A 1,715-nucleotide genomic window follows, 5' to 3' on the forward strand; every position below is an offset into this window, starting at 1 on the left:
AAAGTGATTATTGCCCAAAAAGTAAAAAAAGACAAAGAAAACAGCGAAAACTGAAGGACATTACTTAAAGGGATGTAAGTATTTAACGACTTCAGATATAATTATAAATTCACTTTTTCAGCTCAAGTACACTATTTATCTTTCTCAAGGATTTTACGTTTTAAAAATTATAAATTTTTATTTATTTAGGTTTCAAGTTTCAAAATTTTTTCCAAATTTATGCGTTAGCGTAATGCAGGCATTCACAAAATGACAGTCTCAACCCTGTTAAATGCAGAGAGCGTTAACGTTCGCCTCCTTATACTAGACAGTCAACTGCAGCCTCGCGCTCTTGTCCGCGGCGCTCGAGTCAGCAGATAAACTCTAATTTTCATGAATTTAACATTCTAGGCCCATTTTCGGAACTATATGTTCTTATAGGAAAAAATCTCAGCTTTCATTTAAAAAAATAAAAAATAAAAAAAATCGTGTCTTTCTTCCAAAAAAAGTCATTTTTATTTTTAACTTTGAGTTTTTTGAATCAAAATTTTTTTTTTTTTAAATGCATTTTACCAATCGAAAGGGCATAAAAAAACATATCGAAACTGATATTCATAAATTTTTTTTATTCATTTAATTATCTGAAAAAAATTGTTTAATGAAACGGGCCCCCAAAACTTTCATCCCCTCTCCCTCCTCAAATATTGGAGCAAATGGAAAAATTTTTCTACCAAATATTACCACCTAATAGGGCTACAAATGCCCCGAGTTTAAACATAATTGGAGAAAAAATTTTTTTTAGCTTGATCACTTCATATGAAATCCCCCATATGTGACACTATGAATCCTGGCGCATTTATCTCTTGTTGTGTTCGAGAAGCTCATCGATGTCAATATCATGAATTATCATTCCTCTTTGGAGCGCTTCATTGAAATTGTTGAATGTATATTCAGAAATTCTTTGCAATTTTTCTTTTCTGGTATCACCTACATTGATATACTTCTCCCATCGTCGTAATTGTTGTAGCGATATTACTTATGTTTATAATTGTTTTTAACCGATTCCAATGATCTTGGTTTTGTTTTACCGCTTCTCTAGTATTCCACAGCTTGTCTTTTGTAGTCGTTTGATATTGCTGCTTCAACAGAAGTATAAATAACTTCTTCTGGAAGATAATTCTTATCTTCAACATGATCTAACAAATCAACTGTTTCTGCATGTGGAATCTCATTTGGATCATAAAAATCTAGTGCTTGCTCCTCTTCTGTTTCAAATTCGTTATCATTTCCAATTGCTTTCAGCATGTATTCAACCTTCTCCTTCACTTCTATTTCCTCCGAAGTTATCGGACTTTGTGGAAGGTCCAAAACAGAGAATGTTGCATACAGTAACAGTATGACATTCCATGGATTAAATGACATCATTCTGGAACAGATTGAAAATAAATGTTTGTTTCCACCTGTGATTATATAAAACTATGATATAAAACTGTAATTATATAAAAAATAAAACATACTTTATAATTAATGTTATGTCTTTTTATTTTTGACATTGTTTTATTTTTATTTTGTCTTATTTTTCTTCTCTTCTGTCTCTTGATATCAGATATACAGTGCATCTAAAAGAAATTAATAAATCAAAACGCAATTATAAACGTATTATTTACATTATATTTGTTGCGATAATAGGGAGACGAATGTATAAAATGTTCACATAAATATGTAAACGTGTAAAA

General features: G+C 30.4%; 1 protein-coding gene across 1 annotated transcript; it reads right to left on the reverse strand.

The window, feature by feature from the left end:
• Positions 1 to 1,074: 1,074 nt before the first annotated feature.
• LOC116852201 lies at positions 1,075 to 1,404 on the reverse strand. The gene has a single exon (XM_032832307.1). The coding sequence runs from the start codon at positions 1,402 to 1,404 to the stop codon at positions 1,075 to 1,077; it is 330 nt and encodes a 109-aa protein (XP_032688198.1).
• Between the last annotated feature and the right edge of the window lie 311 nt (positions 1,405 to 1,715).

This window comes from Odontomachus brunneus, unplaced genomic scaffold (genome assembly GCF_010583005.1).
Source record: "Odontomachus brunneus isolate Ranch 3 - 2012 unplaced genomic scaffold, Obru_v1 Obru_scaffold_206, whole genome shotgun sequence".
NCBI lineage: Eukaryota > Metazoa > Arthropoda > Insecta > Hymenoptera > Formicidae > Odontomachus > Odontomachus brunneus.

What these genes read in the sequence shown, in the direction of transcription:
- LOC116852201 (XM_032832307.1), bottom strand. Translation starts at nt 1,404, where the DNA reads ATGATGTCATTTAATCCATGGAATGTCATACTGTTACTGTATGCAACA.